The 22,218-nt window shown below is 35.9% G+C and overlaps 3 protein-coding genes, 1 long non-coding RNA gene and 1 pseudogene across 13 annotated transcripts; 2 read left to right on the top strand and 3 right to left on the bottom strand.

The window, feature by feature from the left end:
* Positions 1-697: 697 nt before the first annotated feature.
* Positions 698-5,093, bottom strand: LOC123198550 (alpha-crystallin domain-containing protein 22.3-like). 2 transcript variants are annotated; one of them, XM_044613240.1, is made up of 3 exons: positions 4,829-5,093; positions 1,666-2,704; positions 698-1,285 (listed from the first exon to the last, which is right to left on the bottom strand). In XM_044613240.1, the coding sequence occupies exons 2-3, from the start codon at positions 2,678-2,680 to the stop codon at positions 1,032-1,034; spliced, it is 1,269 nt and encodes a 422-aa protein (XP_044469175.1). In that variant the 5' UTR covers positions 2,681-2,704; positions 4,829-5,093; the 3' UTR covers positions 698-1,031. The 2 variants fall into 2 exon arrangements, with proteins under 2 accessions (XP_044469175.1, XP_044469182.1); XM_044613247.1 differs by lacking the exon at positions 4,829-5,093 and having other exon boundaries at positions 1,666-2,524; positions 2,599-2,704.
* A 314-nt stretch (positions 5,094-5,407) lies between these two features.
* LOC123208823 lies at positions 5,408-13,969 on the top strand. Of its 9 annotated transcripts, XR_006500833.1 has the most exons (7): positions 5,408-5,656; positions 6,601-6,651; positions 6,774-6,844; positions 7,950-8,231; positions 8,312-10,196; positions 12,854-13,087; positions 13,168-13,969. It is a non-coding gene; the product is annotated as an uncharacterized LOC123208823 (long non-coding RNA). The 9 variants fall into 9 exon arrangements; XR_006500834.1 differs by lacking the exon at positions 6,601-6,651 and having other exon boundaries at positions 5,409-5,656; XR_006500831.1 differs by lacking the exon at positions 5,408-5,656 and having other exon boundaries at positions 5,666-6,651.
* A 170-nt stretch (positions 13,970-14,139) lies between these two features.
* On the bottom strand, positions 14,140-16,049 carry LOC123208821 (putative pentatricopeptide repeat-containing protein At3g05240). Its single transcript, XM_044626388.1, is given in 2 exon segments — positions 14,140-14,824; positions 14,827-16,049. Coding segments are annotated over 2 exon segments (1,710 nt in total). The 5' UTR covers positions 15,887-16,049; the 3' UTR covers positions 14,140-14,174.
* An 82-nt stretch (positions 16,050-16,131) lies between these two features.
* LOC123208822 lies at positions 16,132-17,102 on the bottom strand. The gene has a single exon (XM_044626389.1). The coding sequence runs from the start codon at positions 17,033-17,035 to the stop codon at positions 16,334-16,336; it is 702 nt and encodes a 233-aa protein (XP_044482324.1). The 5' UTR covers positions 17,036-17,102; the 3' UTR covers positions 16,132-16,333.
* Positions 17,103-19,241: 2,139 nt separating this feature from the next.
* Positions 19,242-21,880, top strand: LOC123209663 (annotated as a pseudogene).
* Positions 21,881-22,218: the final 338 nt, after the last annotated feature.

Genomic DNA, 22,218 nt, shown 5'->3' on the forward strand with positions numbered 1-22,218 from the left:
CATTTCTGGTTAGCTATGGTTTACCCAAAGATGTATAAATAGTAATTTCCTTTTTACCATGAAACTGAAATTCTGTTCCTTAACCTCTACAATGATTCAGCAGCTTGTTGCTGTCCCTTGTATTAAAAGAACAAATGTTTCAGTTGATGAAAGTATTTTAAATTATTTGTACAATACCATATGAGTAACAAAGGCTTGGTATAATGGTAGTCTGTCCTTAACACATTTACCAGTATGATGTGTATCTGTTCAAGTTATGAAGTATAACCGGTGGCACAGTGACCCACTTTGCAATTATCAGATAATTAACAGTTCCAGTCTCAGTTTTGTCACATATGGCTACAAGGATGGTCATCTGATCATCATCAAGCATAATAACAAAGGTCACCTGAAGTGTGGATTCAGATTCAAAGTTGGTCTAGCAGAAAGCATTGGACGTTTAAAGTGGTCCTGCCCCCAGAATTAGATGATCTTCCTGAGCAGGCCTTTGATTTAGGCATCTCATTTGATAAATCTGTATCCGACATTGGAGCACAAAATGTAGAAAGCACAGACAGGAGCACCACACTAATAAAATCTTTTGAATTCAGCTTAAGCTAAAGTTTAGGGAGAAACTGCTTAAAATATATATTCTTGAAAAGGGGAAAAAAAACAAAAAACAAAAAAGAACAGCCATTACAAGGGCAAGACGGAAGGCTGAAGCCACTGAACAATAGCCTCTCATGTTTCCATCATTGGCAAACAAGAATAAGCATGTTACTAAACATACTCAAAACATTTGACCTGACGATACATTTTATAGCAAACATCACTCGGTAGCATGCCAAAATCTGATTCAGCAGATAACAAGAAATTATCATGGCATACAAAGCTAGTTCATTGTCTGGTGAAACTCAGGAAAATTTGATCAAAAGTAAGAGAGTAAATTCCAAAAATGCCAATCTAATCATTACCATGGACTTGGCATTAGTAACTGAACATACAGTTACAAGTTCAAACTTGAGAAGCAAGACCTTTCTACAAGAAGCAATCTACTTATCAACTAGACTGTTTTCCTTCATCACAATACCCTCGAGAATCCCATCAGTGCCAAAATTTCCAGTAAACTGTTGAGGATCAACTGGTCCTGGCAACTGAAATGAGAGTGAAAAGCGTCCTGGGGGGCAGAGGTTCCGACTTTGCATTTCAAACACTTGGGAGTATCTGTACACTGATTTCTCACCTGTTGTTGTCACCCCCCTTATCAGTACCTTCCCGGAGGCATCAACTTCACAACTGAAATGCCCTGCATAAAGGAAATATCACTGGAAATGAAACACCATTTTCCAGTAGCAAGATCAATACTAAAGCAACAAAGAACAATGACCTTAGCTAAGATGATCGAGTCATCACTTATATCTTCCAGTGATAAGTCTCAAACTTAACAAGAAATGATCTTGGTTTTGAAAATGTATTACAAATACAAAAAGAAATGACTTCACTAATCAGTAAAGCTTAAAGGGATTGCTGCTTTATATGACTCTACATCTTTGACATCATGTACATGGTGGAGATGAGATTATAGACAGAATTCACAAATTATAAATAAATAGATGCTACTTAAGCAACCATGAAAAGCAACAATGGACTCAAGCTATGAAAATGAAGTAGCTATGACAAACTTACTTTCATCTCTTTTTACTCCTGGAAGTGCAACACGAAACAGATATGAATCATCACACTCGCCAATGTCCATAAGTCCAACTATTGGTCCAACACGTCCCATGGCTGCAGTCCCAGTCAATGCAAATCCACTTTTAGCAGCAGCTGTTATATCAGTCCACTCTTGTTTGGTTGGGCGAGAAGCAAGAAATATCATTGCTGGACCATCAACATCCAGAAAATTGGTGTCAACCTTAGTTGTCAATGGAGTCATACAAGGATACATTCTTGGTGCAACACTGGATGGCATACTATTTATGGGTTCTGCATCATGAATATCTTGTTCCTTAGATCTCATGGCATCGTCCATACGTCTTTTTCTTTGAGAAATATAAGATGACATAAATGGAGGAGAATCTCCATTGGATTCAGCTTCTTTGACTTGCACATTATATAAAACACAATGATCTTCTGAAATGTGGAACCTAGCAGCATCTCTGCTCAGATACAAATTCTCAATCCCAGTTAACCTTCTAAACCTTTGTACATCTTCTGGGTTATTGTAAGAGATATCTGGGTTGTTTATAAAAACAATGTTTTCAATGATTTTGTAATGATTTCTGGACTTTGAATGGCTATGTAGTTGGAGAGGAAAAAGATCTGGAAACTGAGGATAAATGAGAGGCAATTTAAGATCAGAGTTTGAGAGTTTTCCCTTAAAAAAATGGTTCAACCAAGGTAATCTAACAGTAAGAGATTGATCTGCCTTCCTAAGTGCATAATAGTATATCCTTTCTACTTCTACAGTTTTCATGTGTGATCCAGCTAGTTGATCAGAAGTATATGGCGGAAGGCCCCCTGCCATTCTTTGAAAAACTGACTTCTGTGGTTCACCTTTCAGATCAGGACCAAAATACGTACTGAAAATGAAGTACAAGAGAAAACGTTGATCTTCACCTGGTATTGCTCCAGTTGGTACGTTATTGGATTCTAACCTTGGAGCAGCAGGAAAAACTGTCACGTGAGATGGGCTATCCATAGCAATAGCTCACACTGCAAAGATCTGCATGCGAAAACAAAAGTAATTAAGAAAAATAACCATCTTTAAGGAAACATGACCTCTGTATATCACAGAAAGTGTAATTAAAAGCATGACATAAACATGACATATAAGTATATCCGGTAATCATCTTGACTTTGGCAATATAAGAAAAGATACAAATTGTTCTATCATCTTTGATGTAGAGTCCATTCTAGTACCAATTATGCACCTTATTATTCCCACAACTTGACAACAAGAGAACATATCAACCATAAACCTATTTCCTTCTGAATTGTGCATAATAGCCAAGTTGCATATCCATAGGTTATGATGTTGCAAGTAAACAAACAATACCATATATCAACACAAAAACAAATGGCCAAAGTGGGTAAAAAAACAGGCAACATATATCACTACTTTAACTATCTCCAAAAGACCACTGCTAAAATCTTTACTGAAAGCAAAAGTATCTGCTTAAGGAATTGATAACTTTATCTCATTATATAAAAGAAGTGTGCATGCACCTGGCATATGTGTTCTGAATCTGTTATTAAGAGAGGGTAGATGATTAAATCATGAAAGTTTCCAACACCAAATCAGATGTAGAATATTTCCGAAGCCAAGGGCGAATTAAAATTGGTTAAAAAGATAATCCCTTTAGGAAAAATGACTTTTTATAGATATACTACTTGGCACGAGTTTTAATAGAATTCACCGGGAAAGAAAAATTTTGATAATAGTAATAATTTACACCAAAATGAACGATACAAAAGTCATATAGAATAATTAAACGGAAAATCCTTGCATGATTGAAAATTTTCTGTTTTCAATATGCATCCCGACAAATTAATCATTTATAGAACAGCAAACTGGACTTTTTAAAGGGTAATAAGGAGTCCACTTATTGGTTGGAAGTTGGTCATATGCCTCGCTGGAGACAGAATTGCAACTGCCAGATGTCTGTTATGAAGGTATCTACATGAAGGGAAGAGTAGATTGGTTCGTTTGCATAGCAGGTGCCAAAATTTAGTCACAAAATTGTCTAAAACAAATGCACTTTCTTTTAAGGAGATAGCGTGCTCTCAGCAAATATGAGCTAACATATCAAAGGTAAAATGTCAAGAGTTCATAATCATTTATGATCTATCCAACATTCAAAACCTCAAGCTCTGATTCCAGATTTGGAGATTGCCTCTAACAGTTTCTCACACTGTCAATATCAATTATCATGGTTAGAAGCACATTCAAGTTATGGAACTCAAGTTATTTATGCATGGAATATGGCTACTAACGAAGTTGAATCACCATAGATTTGCAAAAATATCTATGATAAGGGTTGAGATATGCAGATAAATTCATAATTATTACCCTCCGTTCCTCAAAAAGATGTATACAAAATTTCTATTTCAGCAGTTCCGTTATTTCTATAAATTCTATATTGATTTAGAAGACAAATTCAGAAACTGAGGGACCATGAGGAACTCAAGTTAAAATACTGCTTTAATTAATTTGCTGCAACAGCTGAAAATTTGGAATGAAAAACCAGGAGTTCAATGAATTTACCTAATTTAATAGTTGAAAGAAAGGGGCACTCTCACAGTTGGCAGTAACTATAATATTGGCTTCAAATCATATTTTGGTTCCCGGTGCAAACAAAAGAATAAAAAAAAAGTACAAGTAATTACCCTTTCATATACATATTAGACCTGTGTTATTGTTAAAATTGACCCAAAGTTTCAACTAACCACTGATTGAAAAATCTATCTGATCCATATTTTTCCAACTCCGCACACAAATAATCACAGCAAAAAGAGGTTGAATCTATCCATTATTTAAACATGCAATTAAGTATTCATCATCACGACCAAAAAAATTAAAAAAAAAATCAAGCCATCTTAATTGACATATCCAGACAGAGTCCAGAGACCATCTCCTCAATACAAAACCCATTTCACCTCCAAGTAAAGCATGCACCAACCACTTCTCAAGTAAATGAAACCAAAATTTGACAACCCCACATTAACACAAACAATTAGTTGATGATGATCAAAACATTTTATGCATGCACATAAACACAACCCATCAAATTAAACTACATATTGAGGTATATTTGCACGTTAAGAACAAGAAGAAGAAGATGCAAACCAGTGAAGAGAGTAATGAAAGTAGACAAAACGAAGAAAAGCACAACTGGGGTTTGGCCTCTCCGTGTCTGTAGATGATGGTGAAACCGAAAACAAATATATTTGGTAACGTATAAATATTTTGTGGACTCTGTGAGTCATTGTGCTGACATATATGGAACCAACCAATAAATTATGGACTTCCCAGTTCCCATATTTGTCTCAAGGGCAGTGGATTTTCCCTACATACTACTAGTTAATAATAGTATATCACCTGAGCGGGCTAGCATCAGGTGGCGGAGACAATGTAAACTTAGGGGCATAAGTGAGTTAAAGTAAAATATGAGGGGTGCATTGTGAACTCTTCGACTTGGTAACAAACATATGGAATTTAAGTGAAAAATGGGGTTTCCTTTATATATGACAAGTTTACTTTAAATGGATATCGATTAAAATAAATTTCAATAATTTTTTAATTAAGTTCGGATTTTAATTTTTTAATCTTGAATAATTTTTAAATTTAGATAAATGTCAAATTTTATCTATTAAATCCTATCCAATTCAAATTAGACGTGCAACGGTACACTACAGGTTATGTGTACTTGAATCTGTGAGTTTTGGGAGTGTAATGTTATTTTTGAACCTATTGGGATTTGGAAAGTGTTAACTTTGGGGGTGTCAAACACCCGGCAAAGGGAACCACATAGGTCCAATTGGACGTGCGTTTCTTGATTTTAAACGTGATTTGACGGGTCAACCGGACCCGGTTCTTGCCATGCTGGTCATCCACTCTCTGGCGTCTCACTCAGTTAACTCATTGTTTGAACTCAGCCATGGCTTCTCCGTTCAGGTATAACTCACACATGAATGTAACATATATGCATTGAGTTCTTTATTATGGTAACGATTTGAGTTGAAGTGTAAACGTGTTTGAGTTTTGGCCCTTTTGGGGCAAATTTCGTGTATGGTTTCCGAGTGATGTTTACTTAATTTTTAAATTGTAATTTCTGTGGTTGATTATTATTATTTAGCTGGAGTATTGAAGTTCATGGTTTGATGTGAAGGAGAGAAAAAGAATGATTTTTGGAAATTGTTTTATGCATTTAAGAATTACTCCATAGCAAAGAGTCAAATGAAGTAAGAAAATGGATTTACTGATCAATTTAGAAGCTGATTTTTAAGGTTTGGAAGTTAATTTTTTTTTTTAAATTATCTTTTGTTTGGTTTACTCCCATGAAGAATGGGTTTTAGTTCCTTGGAGAGGCCTTCCTTGCCAAAGAAGCCAAGTTTTTTTTTTTTTGCTTCCCAAGATTATGGCAAACATTACAAGTTAGCTAAGTGGGTTCAGGAGATTTATGGGTTGTTTAAAAAAAGAAATAGAGGAGCTTTTAGTTGTTGAGTTTATTTCAGGGTACTCACTCCATGGTTATGTCTTGTTTATCTGTTAGGTGTTTATAGGTGGGTTTGAGAGATTTTTCATTTTTGTTTGTTCATGACTTTGGTGGAAACATCTAATGGAGGATTGTGCATTGGTGTTGGTTTGTTGCCAGTTATTGGAAATTTCAGTCCCTGTTGTTAGTTCCATTAGTTATGATCAATCTCATTTGGCATTTGACATTTTATTCTTTTAGCAAATGGATATAAAGAGTTTGTTAAAATTAAATGCTATTTTAAACCTTTAGGTGCTCTTGAAAAGTTGTAGATAAGTGTTAAAATTCTTACTGTGACAAAGGCATTGCTAGTCTTTCCTTAAGTCTATGGATACAGAGATTTACAGTGTTGATGCTACTGTAGTTACAAAGGCATTCGCTTATAATGTGGGTTCTAGAAGCTAGAAAAGAAAAGGTAAGGATGCTTTTGAGATGTGTGATATTTATTTAGTTGGAGTGTCATTCTACCTAATGTAATTGTATATTCTATTTGAATTTATGTTTTAAGTTTTTGTGTAGATAAATTTTTATTTGTAGGTACTTGAAGGTAAACAGCAACACAGTCCTGGCATGTCTTCTTGAACTTCACTTCAATTGGGCTTTCTTTGGTAAAAGAGCCTTATGTTTCATTGGATAAAATGATTGTTATAAGTTTTTTGGGTTAAAGATTTCAATAGTGATTTGGATCAATCAAGGGCTGCTTGCTCGAATCTTTAATATCATAGTTTTTTGGGTTAAAGATTTCAATAGTGATTTGGTACATCTTTATTCATGTACCTCTAATTTTCACACACTCAAACACACACGTCTTTCATTCGCACATTCATGCTTGTACAAATTCGTTTATGTTCACACACATGCAAGTACGCATACATAGAAACAAAGCTTGACCTTTTCAGATTTGGATTACACGTGCATGTTGTATGTGCACTTCTTGTTTCGATAACTTCTATGAGTGAAAAAGTCCTCCTGTTAAATGAGGAATCTTGTGGGTTTGTACAATCAATGTTTTCCGTTTCTGTGTGCTGGAAAATTTCATTGTTTGTAACTGTGTACCATATATATGTAAAATGTGATAATGAATAAAGGGACAAATGAGTAATTTGAGAAGAAATACTAAATGAGGTGGTTTCCAAAATTTGTCTTAATAATATCTTCCGCATTATATAAGGCGTAGTCTAAAACAAAATTGATATTTATATTCTGAAAGTGATTACCAACATCTCTCTCGGAAATCATACTTTTCATCCGATGAAGTTTTCGGTTATAATAAATGGAGAAGATGGAGATGAGGATGAAGATGATGGAGTTTCTAGGATCTTTTTCCATTATTGGATTAGTAACTCACAGAAAAGAATTAGAGCCCCCCAGTCATCAGTTCAGTCTCTGAGGTCTGATATTTATTATTTTTTATTGTTTTTGATTTTAGCATCTTCTAGTGTTTGGTAATATGATGTGTTCAAATTTTAAACTGAATAGATCTCATTTAGTTTTTTTTTTTTCAGCCTTATTTTTTTTTTCTAACATCATGTTTCCAAATCAAACAGAGATGACTATAGTATGTGTTGATGGTGTTGGAACTTCAGTTGCAGTTTCTTCCATGTGCTTTTTTTTTGGAGAATTCTTCTGATGTATATTTTTTTTTTGTGCATGTCATTTGTTCAGTTTTGTGTTGTTTAACCTTCATTTTATTTTATACCATGTGTGTTTTAGGACTCATGTGTACGCTTTTTGCAAGATGGACCATATAAAATTGGAGAGGAGCGTGACACGAGTTGAGAAGGGCTGACAATTACAAGGATAGAATAAAAAGGGGGAAATGAGACAGAGACAGAGGCAAGCAAAAAATTGAGATTGGTTGAGGAAACTTGTAGGAGAGAACCTGGTCTCTCTAATACCGGGCGAAGGAGAGGTTTCCAGCGCCCTCCAATTTACCAGGAGATTGTGTTGAGCCGTTTTGTGTAGGTACACATCGAATTGAGCTATTTGGTGGAGGTCTGTATCAATGTCCTTACCATATAATGCTGACTTTGCTTTGTGCATGTTTTTGACAAATTACTTTGTGGGTGCTGCAGAGGATTTCTCGTTTGACATCCAACCAGATGGAAAGATAAACAAAAAGGAAGTAACAACTTGTGAGAATACAGTCTGGAAGAACTCCCAAGTCTTGAAGATGCAAACACATCATCTTTGTCCACCTTGGCTGTTCACCATCACATTCTGGCTACCAGTTCTGGTCAATATCTGACACTTTTCTGGAAATTTTGGTACTGACAGGATTCTTGAAGGTGTTGTGAAGAAAAGGTGATTGTTATCTATCCATCGTTAAACTATCACGCCTTTGTTAAAGATCATTGATCATTTTTCCATCAGGGACTAATTGATTTTAGTGAGGGCATGACTGTGGCAAGAGGTATTCTGAGTATCATATGGTTGTGGTAGATATAAAGAAGATCAGATAAAGTGACTTTGCAGAAGCATTAGCTCCCAATGTTTTTAGATGCTGAAATGAATCACTGAGTTGATCCCGTGTTATTGCAACTTGAGACTCAACACTGTATCATATGGTTGTGGTTGATATAAAGAAGATCAGATAAAGCAACTTTGCAGAGGCATTAGCTCCTGACATTTTTAGTTGCTGAAATGAGTCACTGGGTTGATCCCTTGTTATTGCAACTTGAGACTATGTTGAGTTTCATTCAATGATAATTTCAGCAACTTCTAGCTCAGAAATGGGTCTTCCCTGTTCTGTAACACCTGTATTCATATCAGTGAGGTCCTTTCGGGTTCAATTTTGTTTAGTGAACTTGCAATTTTTTTTGGTAATATTATGGTTATTCCCAAAGAAGGAACCACTTGGAAGAAGTAACAATTTATTTTCATTTTCTGGCCCTGCTTTTCTTGTTACCTGTGGTTGTAAAGGTGGCTTATAAAACATTTTTTATGTATCTTGAAACATTGAAGTGTTAAATGACTCTCAAATAAAATCACCAAAGACTGCAGGCATCAGAACACAGGTCAATAATTGCATTTCAACTGCACTGTAGCCATGGGTTTTTACAGTGTTTCTGTTCTTCAGAAACTCTCTGGCGGTCTTTACATCTTGCCATCTACCAGCCCAAGCGTATATATTAGAAAGAAGCACGTGAACTCTACCACCAAGTGGTTCCAACTCTCCCATGCGACTTCTTACTAGTTTTCATATATTTCACATCCATTCAAGAGAGCTCCCCATGCTGCAGCATTTGGCATGACAGGCATTTGCTCTACTAATCTCTCTGCTTCTTTGAAGCGTCCAGCTTGGCTCAAAAGATAAACCATGCAGCCATAGTGTTCTACTGAAGGCAATATGCCATTCAGTCAGTCTAGCATGAGTGCAGACACATAAAACTCCAATGTATGTGACTTGGACAGGAGTCACACTAGGGTCCTCTTTCATTCTCTTGAAAGTGCACAGTTCCTCTTTCCCATGTCCATGCATAGCTAAGCCTATAATCATGCTTGTCAATGCCATGGCATCTTTGGTCTGCAAATTACGAAAAATGCCCCTAGCAGTATTTGCATCTCCAATTTTGGCATACATATTCACTAAAGCTGTTCCTATAGCAGTATTTCTGTCAATGGTCAGTTTTGATACATAGGCATGAAGACTTTGTCCCAAGGCCAAAGCACCCAACTTGGCAGAGGCACCTATTACACTCAAGAAGTTTTGGTAGTGTAATGTTATTTTTGAAACTATAGGGATTCTAAATGTATTAACATTGGGGTGTCCATGTAATTATCTTAAATACAAACGCACGCAAAGAGAACCAGATAAGTGACGTGATTTATGAATTTTAAACGTGATTTGACGGGTCAACACCGGTTCTTCCCATGGTGGACTCCCCAGGTCATCATCCGTCCTCTGCATCTCACTCTATAAACTCATTGTTTCAACTCAGCTGTGGCTTCTTCGTTCAGGTATAACTCACACATGAATGTAACATACATGCATTGAGTTATTAATTATGGTAACGATTTGAGGTGAAGTGTAAATGTGTTTTAGTTTTGGCCCTTTTGTGGCAAATTTCATGTATGGTTTCGAGTGATATATATTTAATTTTTAAATTGTAATTTCTGTGGTTGATTATTATTATTTAGTTCGAGTATTTAAGTTTCGCGGGTTTCTTTTTTTTGGGTAAGTAGTTTCATGGTTTGATGTGAAGAGGGCTTTTAAGAATTATTTCAGAGCAAGGAATCAAATGAAATAAGAAAATGGGTTTACTGATCAATTTAGAAGCTGTTATTTAGGGATTGGAAGTTAAAAAATCATTTTATTATTTTTTGTTGGTTTTACTTCGATGAAGTATGGTGTTTAGTTCCTTAGAGAGGCCTTCCCTGCCAAAGAAGCCAAGTTTTTTTTTTTTAAATTTTTTTTGCTTCCCAATGTTATAGCAAACGTTACAAATTAGCTAAGTAGGTTCAAGAGATTTATGAGTTATTTAAAAATAAAAAAAGAAGTAGAGGAGCTTTTAGTTGTTGAGTTTATTTCAGGGCACTCCATGTTTATGTCTAGGTTGTTTCTCTGTTTGGTGTTTATTGGAGGGTTTTGAGATATTTTTCTTTTTTGTTTGTACATGACTTTGGCGGAAACATCTAATGGAGGATTGTGCCTTGGTGTTGATTTGTTGCTGGTGATCAGAAATTTCGAGTCCCTGTTGTTATTTCCATTAGTTCTGATCAATCTCATTAGACATTTGACATTTGACATTTTAAAATTTTAAATCTTTTAGTGAATGAATATAAAGAGTTTGTTAAAGTTAAATGCTATTTTAAAATCTTTAGGTGACTAGGTGCCCTTGAAAAGTCGTGGATAAGTGTTAAAATTCTTACTTTGACAAGGGCATTGCTAGTCTTTCCTTAAGTCTACGGATACAAAGATTTACAGTGTTTATGCTATTGTAGTTACAAAGGCATTCGTTTAAAATGTGGGTTCTGAAGGGAAGGATGCTTTTGAGATGCTTGATATTTATATATTTGGAGTGTCATTCTACCTAATTTTATTGTATATTCTATCTGAATTTATGTTTTAGGTTTTTGTATAGATAAATTTTTATTTGAAGGTACTTGAAGGCAGGCAGCAACACCGTCCTGGCATGACTTCTTGAACTTTACTTCAATTGGGCTTTCTTTGGTAAAAGAGCCTTATGTTTCATTGGATAAAGTGATTGTTATAAGTTTTTTGGGTTAAAGATTTTGATAGTAATTTGGATCAATAAAGTGCTGCTTGCTTGAATCTTTAACATCATAGTTTCATGGACACATTGAAGTAATTAGAGATCTTATTAAATGCTGTTCAAATTATACAATCAAAATGCCTTCTAGGTGCTATTAAATGAGAAACCCCGTCAAATTATAAATCCATGTTTCAGTTCTGTTATTTTAGAGATCAATATGCTCTCACGCATGCATGTCAAGTGAGCAGATACAGAAACCCACTCTAAACTTGCCTATGTGGATAGTCCTAATTTTAATAGCTATCTTGAAGATTTACTTGCTATTTTTTAAGAAATCTATACGGATTCTACAATCAATGCTTTGAACATCTTCATTCTAGAAATCATTAACAGATGCACACTTGCTTAGAGTGGTTTACATGTGCATGTTGCATGTACACTTCAATGAGATACATCTTTATTCATGTACCTCTAGTTTTCACCTGCTCAAACATGCACGCCTTTCATTCACACAGTCATGCTTGTGCAAATTTGTGTGTGTTCACACACATGCAAAACAGAGCTCGACCTTTTCAGATTTGGATTACATGCGCATGTTGTATGTGCACTTCTTGTTTCGATAACTTCTATGAGTGAAAAAGTCATCCTATTAAATGAGGAATCTTGTGGATTTGTACAATCAATGTTTTCCATTTCTGTGTGCTGGAAAATTTCATTGTTTGTATCTATGTACCATATATATGTAAAATGTGATAATGAATAAAAGGATAAATGAGTAATTTGAGAAAGAATTACTGAATGAGGTGGTTTCAAAAATTTGTCTTAATAACATCTTCCACGTTATATAAGGCGTAGTCCGAAACAAAATTGATTTGTATATTCTTAAAGTGATTTCCAACTTTTCTCTTGGAAATCATACTTTTCATCTGATGAAGTTTTTAGTTATAATTATTGAAGAAGATGGAGATGAGGATGAAGATGATGGAATTTTTAGGATCTTTGTCCATTGTCGGATTAGTAATTCACCAGAAAAGATCTAGAACCCCCAGTCATCATTTCAGTCTCTTAGGTCTGATATTTATTGTATTTTATTTTTGTGTCTTCTTGTGTTTGGTAATATGATGTATTCAAATTTTAAACTGTAATATGATCTCATTTAGTTTTTTTTTTCGGCCTTAATTTTTTTTTCTAACATCATGTTTCCAAAACAAAAAGAGATGACTATAGTATGTGTTGATGGTTTTGGAACTTCAGCTGCAGTTTTCTTCTATGCCCTTTTTTTTTTAATTATTTAGAATTCTTCTTTTTCTACCAATGTATATGTTTTTTTTTTTTCGCAAGTCATTTGTTCAGTTATCTATTGTTTAACCTTCATTTTATTTTGTACTATGTGTGTGTTAGGACCCATGTATATGCTTCTCACAAGAAGGACCATATAAAATTGGACAGAATACTAAGGGGGAAATGGAGAGAGAGAGGCAACCAAAAAATTGATATTGGTTGTGGAAACTTGTAGGAGTGAACCTGGTCTCTTGAATACCAAGCGAGGAGAGGGTTCTAGCACTCTCGAATTTGCCGGGAGATGTGTTGAGCTGTTTAGTGGAGGTATGCATCAAATTGAGCTGGTTGGTTGAGGTATGTATCATTGTCCTTACCTTATATTGCTGATTTTGCTTTATGCATGTTTCTAATGAATTACTTTGTGGGTGCTGCAGTTGAGTTTTGGTTTGACACCCAACCAGATGGAACTTTAAGATGCAAGGCAACATCTTTGTCCACCTGGGCTGTTCACCATCACATTCCAGCTACCAGTTCTGGTAAATATCTGACACTTTTTCGTATAGTTTGGTACTGACAGGATTCTTGAAGGCATTGTGAAGAAAAGGAGGTTGCTATCTATCCATCTTTAAACTATCACACCTTTTTTAAAGATCATCGACTACTTTTACATCAAGGACTAATTGATTTAAGCCAGGGCTTGACTGTGGCAAGAGGTATTCCTGGTATCATATGGTTGTGGTAGATATAAAGAAGATCAGAGAAAGCGACTTTGCAGAAGCATTAGCTCCTGATATTTTTAGATGCTGAAATGAATCACTGGGTTGATCCCTTGTTATTGCAACTTGAGACTCAACACTGTATCATATGGCCGTGGTAGATATAAAGAAAATCAGATAAAGCGACTATGTAGAAGCATTAGCTCCTGATATTTTTAGATGCTGAAATGAATCACTGGGTTGATCCCTTTGTTATTGCAACTTGAGACTCAACACTGTATCATGTGGTTGTGGTAGATATAGAGAAGATCAGATAAAGCGACTTTGCAGAAGCATTAGCTCCTGATATTTTTAAATGCTGAAATGAATCACTGGGTTGATCCCTTGTTATTGCAACTTGAGGCTATGTTGAGTTTCGTTCAATGATAATTTCAGCAACTTGTAGCTCAGAATAAGTCTTCCCTGATCTGTAACACGTGTATTCATATCAGTGAGGTCCTTTTGAGTTCTCTTTTTTTAAGTGAATTTGTATATTTTTTTTTTAATTATGATTATTCCCAAAGAAGGAACCACTTGGGAAGAAGTTACAATTTGTTTTCATTTTCTGGCCCACTTTGCTTGTTATCTGTGGCTTGTAAAGGTGGCTTATAAAAACATTTTTGATGTATCTTGAAACATTGAAGGGTTGAATGACTGTCAAATAAAATCACCAAAGACTGTAAGCATCAAAATACTCTGGTCAATAATTGCATTTCAACTGCACTGTAGCCACGGGTTTTTACAATGTTTCTGTTCTTCATGAACTCTCTGGCCCTTTTGACATCTTGCCATCTACCAGCCCTAGCATATATATTAGAAAGAAGCACGTGAACTCCACTACCAAGAGGTTCCAACTCTCCTATGCGACTTCTTACCAGTTTTGCCAATTTTACATTTTCATATATTTCACATCCATTCAAGAGAGCTCCCCATACTGCAGCATTTGGTTTGACTGGCATTTGCTCTACTAATCTCTCTGCTTCCTTGAATCGACCGGCTCGGCTTAAAAGATCAACCATGCAACCATAGTGTTCTATTGAAGGCAATATGCCATAAACCTCTCTCATTTCAGCAAAGTGTCTTTTACCCTCTTCAATCAGTCCAGCATGACTGCAGGCACATAAAACTCCAATGTATGCAATTTGGTCGGGAGTCACATTAGGGTCCTCTTTCATTCTCTTGAAAATGCTCAGTGCCTCTTTCCCATGTCCATGCATAGCTAAGCCTATAATCATGCTAGTCCATGCCATGGCATCTTTGGTCTGCATATCACAAAAAATGCGCCTAGCAGTATCTGCATCTCCAAGTTTGGCATACATGTCCACTAAAGCTGTTCTATAGCAACATCTCTGTCAATGCCCAGTTTTGATACATAAGCATGAAGACTTTGTCCCAAGGCCAAAGCACCCAACTTAGCAGAGGCACCTATCACACTCAGGAAGGTAGCTTTATCTGGATCAAACCCAATAAAACGCATATCATAGAAAAGACCAAATGCTTCTTCAGCTTGCCCACATTGATTATAACCAGCTATCATTGAATTCCAAGCAACCAAGTTTCTCTTAGGCATCTTGTTGAACAAATCCCTGGCAACTTTTAAGCTGCCACATTTAGCATACATGTCAACAATAGCAGTTGCAAGAATCACATTATGGTTAGGCCTTGACTCAAAGGGATCATAACCAAGTTCACAAACACGATTATGAGCCCATTTACCAGTAGATAAATCTCTACTCCTACTGCACGCAACAAGAACATGAGTAATAGTTATCTCATTAGGCACCACATTCAAATTCTCCATATCCTTGAACACTCTGATAGCCTCACAAACACAATCATTATTAACATACCCAGCTATCAGACTGGTCCAAGCTACGACATTCCACTTGGGAATTTTATCAAACACTTGTAATCCTGATTTCATATCTTGACAAGATACATACATATTAAGCAAGCAAGTAGACACATAGACATTCACCTCAAATCCAGTTTTCAAAACGTGATTATGAATACACTTCCCATGCTCAATATCATAAACAATTGAACAAGCTTTAAGCACAAAAGGATATGTAAAATGATCCGCTGAGTGACCCCTTTGTAGCATTTCCCTGTACAGAAACAATGCCTCATGTGGGGTATCACTGTTAGAGTACCCTTTGATCATAGAGTTCCAAATATAGACACTGGGTTGACGAATTTGGCAAAAAACCGATTTTGCATAGTTGAGATTGCCAAATTCACAAGTTGTACAAAATTCAATGAGTTTGCTCAAGGGGATTATATCTTTGATAACTGATGTAGTGATCATCAGACTATGTAATTGTTTCAATTCTCTCATGGTTCTGCATGTTTCTAAGAGTGACAAAATGGTGTCGTAGTGTTTCTTCATGTGCTTCATATTTAGGCCTCAAGTGCAGAGAGATGGACAGTAAAATAGCGAATAGCTCTATACATCAGTGACTTTGGTCTTTGGGTTGTGTGAATTACTCAAAGGTCCTTTGTAGTTTTGGCATTTTACCTTTCACATAAAAATAATGGAGAGCTGCAAGAACTTATGCAGGAACAGAAAATTGTATCCAAATTCAAACTGCATAGACATTTTCAAGATATGGCATTAGCTCATATTCACATCATGTATCAATGTCTCAAAAAATTCAACAATCCTTTGAAAATTGCATTAAAATTCTTTGACAAATGAAATGAGCAAAATAATGAAAAAAACAAACTAGATTGATAACTTCTTTCTCTCTTCTTTGATAGAACTCTTACAAATCGAACAAAATAATGAAAAAAAAAAAAAAAACTTTTGTTGTAACTTGCTCCTCCATTGTTCTTCAACATGCAATCATCTTCCACCCCTGGATAACGTTCTTCTACGTTTACTTTTACCTTTTGCAAGAGTGCTAATCATTGGAGAACTCCTAAATTCATCAAACCATTTCATAGCCAGCTCTCTCCTCAATCCCAAACCCATCAAAACACCAATAGAACACAACCCAAAAATCAAAGCTTTGGCATTTCTCTTAAACTCCCTGATCAAAGCAAACCCAAACGCGCCAAAACCCAGAGCTCCACAGAACACATCCGTCTTTAGTTCTCCTCCATAAAACAGAAACAAAAAACCCCAAAGTCCTAAAATCACTAAAAACCCTAAATTTCCTGTTTTTCTTTTCCTCCCCCAACCGAACCCTCCTCCTCCCAAACCCTTCAAAAGCCCTAGTCCCCCACCATCTCCACCACTAAATTCTTCAATCACAATATCCAAAGGTTGTGGTATAATGTTGAGATTTGACACCAAAATTGAGATCAACTGAAGCATAATTTTTCCCGATCTTTGAAATCTGGATCGCCGTTTATTCCTTTTCGCAAATGTAATTGGTTTCAGCAAATGATTTTGACGAGAAAATGCAACTGAAGAGTGAAAAGATGGAAATCTTATTGCAGAGTTCGATTTTGGAAAAAAAATGTGGGTTTCAACAACTGGGTTCAAGACAAAAAAGTGTTTTGAGAGGACAAATTGAGATTTGAAATCAAGAGATTTAGCCATTCCGTTAGGTTCTGAAAAACTAAAGAATGAACAAATACTTGAAGAAGCAGTAACCGTTACAAGTCCCCATTATTTATTGAATTTGAGCCCTAACTAAAACAATGTAGTTTTTTTTCTTTAATTTTATTGTTTTAATAATAAAAAAATTAATTTTTAAGTTTATTTTAGATTATTTTGTGTTGTGCATATTATTACTTTTATTATCAAAGAATTTTTTTTTTGGTTTGATTTATAAAATTGAATTAAAATTTATACTTAAATTTGATAAATTTTAAAATAGTTAAATTCAAATTTAATTTGAATCAAATCAGTATTATCATTTATATTATTTTTCTTACCTATGTTGTGGGTAAGAAAAATAAAATAAGTTATTTATATTGTTTTGAGTCAAGGGGTTAAAACCAATTTCACCCTTGTATAAACATAAACTAACGTGGTACCATACTAAAAGGGTCATTTTATTCCGAATATATAAAACCTGACATTGTGCATCCTTGTAAAATTGGATTGTTCCATGGTTGGCTTCAATGGCGTGTTGAATGATGCGCATGTGATATAATCCTATAACAGATTGCGGCCCTTCATTTCCAAGCAAGGCAACACAGAAAAACCCTTCTCTGTAGTTAATATTCATACATTTGGCCTCCAACTCGTTGTCTGCTCCAGGGAATTTGTAAGTCATCGACAGAAAATTTGTAAAACCCGGTTTGTTCTTACAGCAAAGTTCATACTTTGTAGGATTGTCAGCGGGTCTTAATAGCTCAAGACGCTCAAGCCCTAATGGTCCCCCAGTTTAGCGATCACCATCTCATGCACGTTGGCTCCTGTTTTTGCAGCGTTTCTGGTGAGCAGCGTTATTGGACAGGTCGACTCTACGATGAAACCTGCACCAGGTGCAGGGTCAAAGGTTCCATATTTTGCAAATAAATGAGAGCCTGCAACCCATATATCTCGTAAGTCTAGGAAATATTCATAGGCACTGATCACATGCACGGGTGTAGATGTAGTCTAAGAAGCACGGAAACGTGCGTTTCCATGAATCCGAAACGTTTTGATTTCCAAAACGGCCCGAAACTGGTACAAAACGTTTCAGGGCTGTTTCGATAATTTTAAATAAAAAGATAATGCGTTCCTTTAACCGAAACAGTTTCCTATACATATAAGGATTCTAAAAGTGTATCATAAAAGGATTTTCAAAGGATTTTGAAAATAAATAACAAAAAACAATTTCCTATGCGTTAGATTACCTTCTTTTCTTTGTTATCAATCTTCTGGACATCTTCTTCTTCTCTGAACAGTGGCTGGAAGAAAGAAAACTCTGTAAAAAAAGTGTGTGTTTTCGAGGGCAAGCGCACGAACATCAAATGGGAAATCTCCGAATTCGAAGGAAGAGCAATTACATGTAGTTCCCTGACTTGGGAATTGGTGTCGAAGGAAGAGCAATTACATGGTCTCCGAATTCGAGGGCAAGCGCACTAACATCAAATGGTAAATCTTGATCCAATGGAACAACGCCATAGGAGAATTTGCTTTGAATGTAGTTGCGCAATTGGCTGTTGAATGAGAGAGGAGACAAGTTTAATCCCAAAGCCCCGGAAGTCTATAAGTTTTTTAGCCAAACTCGAGTCAATTATTTTTATCTCCAGCGCAAGCCAGCAACTCCTGAGCTCATTAAACTTGAGACAAATCACATGACATATCTATACATGGAAAAAAAAAAAATGAAAGTGTAATCCTAATTAAAACAATCCTTTGATCATGAATATTTTTTTTTTAACTTGGACAAACTCTAATGTGATTCAACTTAAGAAAGAACTCCCAGTAACTTATGTTGAACAACTCACAATTTCATAAATGCACTAATTACATGAATTCTAAAATGAGGCTAGCTCCCAGATGAATTTGTCATAGAAATATGGACAAGACAATATTATATAATTTTGGTGGCTTGATTTAATTTGCTCAAAAATGCATTAATTGCAATTCCGGAATTTCCAGGAGACAGTGATGTTGAAAGGCAGTTCAATGCTCAAAGTAAGTGGATGAGAATGTAGCAACATTCCAGGCTCCAATCTGTCCATGCCTTTTCTTAATTACAGCATATGATTGAAACATGCAACAAACCCTCTTTATGGCAAAACTACTCTTCATCAAGCATTCAGGATCTGCCACATTGCACTGTTTATGTCCATTAGATGATCCAGGACCAAATATTAAGCATAAAATCCTGCTCATTTCAGTGAGTATCAGTAAAGTTTTACAGGAAGAATGAAGAACAGGCTTTCAGTTCCAGGACATGAGAAGACTTCCATGGGAAGGAAGAGTGTTGACAGAGAAAATCCTGCTCGTTTTTCAGTACCTGGTGGGAAGCCTAATCGGTGTGTTATATTTCCGGCCAATGTGATTATGGTTGCTGAAGCCCTGGAAAGAAGAAACAAAAATTGGTAAGGGCTCTCTATATATCTATATTTATAGGAAATTTAACAAGTTCCTTCTGTGACAATGAGTACTGATTGTTGTTGAGACTCAAATAAAGAAGAGTCCCACATCTAATAAACTTAAATAAAATGAGTGGTATATAAGTATTGTAGATTGGACCTTAACATAAGCCAATTGGTTTTATGTAATATGAGTTTCAATCTACACACTTGTAAACTCAATATATATTTCCGACATGGTATCAGAGCATAAGCCAAACGGCGGGTTTAACAGCCTAAGTGTTCCTGGATACAAGTGACAATGCACCCAGCCACAAACCGGCTGAGCCGAAAGGCAGGTCTAACAGCCTAGGTGCTTGCACTTAAGCGGGGGTGTTGAGACTCAAATAAAGAAGAGTCCCACATCTAATAAACTTAAATAAAATGAGTGGTATATAAGTATTGTAGATTGGACCTTAACATAAGCCAATTGGTTTTATGTAATATGGGTTTCAATCTACACACTTGTAAACTCAATATATATTTCCGACAATTGTTAATTTTCTACAGGATTGTACGGACGAAAACTGCAAGTGATTTGATTGTACAAGTTAGGGAATCCAGCTTTCACTTACATAAGGTATGTTGATCAATTACATTACTAGGTGTTGATGAAACTGATAAATGATTTTGAACATTTTGGTTGGCCGTCCAGCTTGCTATGGTGTCGAAAAGTGAATACTTAAACAAACTTGTGTTCCAGAGAAGATGCAATGGAGAGAAGGAAAACAGCTGCAAGATCTATCTAGACAATCTTCCAGGAGGAAGTGAAACTTTCGAATTAGTAGTAAAATTCTGTTATGGATGGAAGGTTGATGTAACAGCACTCAATGTAGCCGCACTCTATTGTGCTGCACGTTTCTTGGAAATGAGTGATGACCTTGACCAAGGAAATCTCATTTCCAAAACAGTAGCTTTCTTAAGTTTTGTGATATTTTCATCTTGGAAAGACACATTTCAGATACTGAAAGGCTGTGAATCTGTGCCATCTTGGGCGAAAGATTTGCAGATCTTGAAACGTTGCTCTGAAGCCATTGCTTGGAAGGTTTGCATCAACCCCAAAGCACTTGCATTTGCATTTGATGATGATGATGATGATACACAGAGCTTGGAATGTCTAGTCAATAATATGAATGGCACGAAACAAGAAGGCCTAGTTGACAACTGGTGGTTTGAAGACGTTTCGTCCCTTCGGATAGATCATTTCATTGAAGTAATTGAATCCATTAAAAGACAGGGAATGAGATCAGAGCTTGTAGGATTATGTATAGCTAAATGGACAGCGAAATGGCTTTCACAGATCACTATTGGGCTTTGCAATATGACCCCGAAGAGCTTTACTCACAGGCTGCGCAGAGTAACCACAGAAAGCTTGATTAGAGTACTACCTGAGGAAGAAAATTCAGTTTCCTGCAACTTTCTTCTTCACCTTCTAAAGTTCGGATTGATGATGAAAATTAATAGTGAATTATTGGATAAACTTGAAAGAAGAATAGCTTCTATGTTGGAGCAATGCTGTGTCCCAGATCTCTTGGTTAAAAATCATAGAGAAAATTAAACTATATATGATGTAAACATTGTTAGCAGGGTGGTGGACTATTATGTTTCTTTTGGGTTAAGAAATTCAGCTCCAAGAATATTTGTTGTGGGAAGATTAATAGATGGCTATCTTACTCTAATAGCCAAGGACACCAATCTCACAGCTAAAAATTTCCAGTTGGTTGCAGCAGTATTGCCGAAAAGTGCTAGACATTGTGATGATAACCTCTACCGAGCTATGGACATATATCTGAAGGTATGCAAGTTATTTGCAATCTGTTCTTGTACTTATAGTCCAGTTCTAGCTTTTATGTTAATTGTTGTTCTTGCGCACATCCTAGCCTAACGGAGGAAGAAAGAACAAGTTTATGCAGAGCTATGGAATATCATAAACTATCACAAGAAGCGCGACAACACATGATGAAAAATGACCGGTTTCCATTGAAAATGAGGACGCAATTTATCCTTCTTGAACAAGTGAGTATGGCCAGGTCCATGACAGCTGCAGGATCAAATTACAGGCGAACAAAAACTCAGGCTATTATCAGAGTGAGTAAAGGTCTAGAGAGGGGATGTTCTTTAGCATCCCAGGAGATTAGAATGATGAAAAAAGAGGTGGAGGCAATGAAAACGAAGCTCAATCAATTGCAAATGTGTAAAATGCAGCTTCAGAATCAAGCAAAGAGACGCCGTTAATTACAAGAAAATCAATTCCTTGTTTACCTTCAGAACTATAGTCATTTGTGTCAATCATATCATGTTGAATTTTCAGAATGGAGATCCAATATGAACAATGAGATGAAGATGCTCAATTTGTTTTTCCTGAGAATTACTTTTGCAAATCAAAAACTGTGGAAACTGGCATCATGCAATCTGTGCAAATGGCCTGACCTTCAACACCTCAATAAATTATAAGAGCTATAAAATATTGCGAATTTGAATCAACATGGTCCCTAAACAACGTCGTTTGTGTTTTGGAATTAGTTCTTTCTTTCTTTCTTTCTCTAGAATTCCTCCTATTCTTAACATTTGAGTGATTCCGGCAAGCAAGACCAACATAGAAACATCTGGATCCATCAATCATTAAAGTTTTACCTCAACAAGTCTCCTGACAGGCCAGATCCAAGACGAGCACCAAAAATTCATATTCATATATGTAACAGCTAT

The sequence above is a fragment of the Mangifera indica genome, chromosome 2 (genome assembly GCF_011075055.1).
Source record: "Mangifera indica cultivar Alphonso chromosome 2, CATAS_Mindica_2.1, whole genome shotgun sequence".
Taxonomy (NCBI): Eukaryota; Viridiplantae; Streptophyta; class Magnoliopsida; order Sapindales; family Anacardiaceae; genus Mangifera; species Mangifera indica.